At 53.5% G+C, this 1540-nt stretch overlaps 1 protein-coding gene across 6 annotated transcripts in view; it reads left to right on the top strand.

Moving 5' to 3' along the window:
- ZNF74 (zinc finger protein 74) overlaps window positions 1-1540 on the top strand; it is a 10063-nt gene that overhangs the window by 762 nt on the left and 7761 nt on the right. For 2 of the 6 annotated variants that reach the window (XM_005875522.2, XM_014547125.1), the window contains exons 1-2: window positions 7-110; window positions 497-579. In XM_005875522.2, coding sequence (XP_005875584.1) covers window positions 77-110; window positions 497-579 — 117 coding nt within the window. In that variant the 5' untranslated portion in view covers window positions 7-76. Of the gene's footprint in view, window positions 1-3; window positions 111-496; window positions 580-1540 lie in introns of those variants that run through there. The other 4 variants (XM_005875525.2, XM_005875526.2, XM_014547127.1 and 1 more) reach the window with 3 other exon arrangements.

Genomic DNA, 1540 nt, shown 5'->3' with positions numbered 1-1540 from the left:
CTCCTCTGGGCCTGGCCGGGGGCCCAGGTGGCTGCAGAGCTGCTCACGCCTCCGGGGGACGCTGCCAAGGGCCGCCATGGAGACCCCTGCCCCGAAGCCCCCGGAGACAGGTACAGTAGGCTCTTTCAGTCAGTGGACCTGTGGGTTTGCATTGAGGAGACTGACAGGTCAGGTTGGTTTCCCAGAGCACCAGCCGAGTCGGGCTGCTGGCTCCACCGCGCCCAGCCATTTGTTCCCACTGTCGAGCGTGCTGATGAGTGGAAGGAAATGGCAGTGTTTTCCTTCTTAACTGCAGCGTCTGACGCCGAGTGGCAGAATTAATCCCCAATTCTGTATCAGGTTTTGCCACATCCCGGGGCTCGATCCCCACCCCACCTGCGGGGGTGGCTCCTGACGCCTCTGATGGTCCTGGGCGCCAGGTGTGGAGTGGTTTTTAGCGCCGTCAGTGCACCTGGGGCTGTGACTGAACAGCCCGTTACTCATTTCTCCTTCCCAGCTCTGTCCTCTCGGGACCTTGTTCTTCTCAAAGATAATCCAGAGGATAAATGGGGTCAGGGTCTCCTGGAAGCCAGGTCTGAGGTGAGTGGCTGTCTTTTCTTACTTCTGAACATCTTGGTTTGTTTGTTTTTTAATATATTTTTAGTGATCTCAGAGAGGAAGAAAGCGGGAGAGATAGAAACAGTAATGATGAGAATCATTGATCAGCTGCCTCCTGCATGCCCCACACTGGGGATCGAGCCCACAACCCAGGCATGTGCCCTTGACTGTAATCGAACCCGGGACCATTCAGTCCGCAGGCCCATGCTCTATTCATTGAGCCAAACTAACGAAGGCTGGTGGTTTTGTTTTTGAACAAAAACAAAAGGGTTGGCAGGCTTCTTCAGGAAGCTCTGGGCTTGGAAACAGTTCCAGGTGATGCCCCAGGGGTGTCCAATGGGGGGGTCAGTTGCCCAGGACCCGCACTGTGCCAGGAGCTCCAAAGAGTGGTTTTAGCAGAGCTCCAGCAAGCAGGTCACATTGAGATCACTTTGCTCATCTCCACATGAAGACCCAGGCAATGGTGGTGGTGGTTGGACCTGCTTGGGGGAGTTTTCTGGTATGAAATCTGGTGTGGGACAGCTAAAGGAAGGGCTGTGTTGCAGTGCTGGGGTAAGAGTGATGGTAGGGGGTATGTCCCTGTGTGCTTTTCCTCTGTACTGGGCCCTTGACATGGGGCCTCATGTAAAACCTGGATTTTAGAGGATCTGGGGGCTCAGCAAGGAATTGGCTCTGGGGCCACTTCTGCAGCTAAGCAGGACCCAAATCCTTCTTTAGAGACTTCGGGTTTTGTTCCACCATCTACACTACCCCTACCCATCATAGTATTTAAAAGGATATGGTTGATAAGGAGAGTGTGGGGGAGTGAAAAGGTCTAGAGCAGTGGTTCTCAACCTTGGCTGCACATTAGAATCACCTGGGATGAGTCCCAGAAATCAGGATTTTAAAAAGATTCCCAGGTGATTCTAATGTGCAGCCAAGGTTGAGAACCACTGCTCTAGAC

The sequence above is a fragment of the Myotis brandtii genome, unplaced genomic scaffold (assembly GCF_000412655.1).
Source record: "Myotis brandtii unplaced genomic scaffold, ASM41265v1 scaffold463, whole genome shotgun sequence".
Lineage (NCBI taxonomy): Eukaryota > Metazoa > Chordata > Mammalia > Chiroptera > Vespertilionidae > Myotis > Myotis brandtii.
Note: the sequence above shows the minus strand (reverse complement) of the source record. Positions and strands in the feature narration are given on the sequence as shown.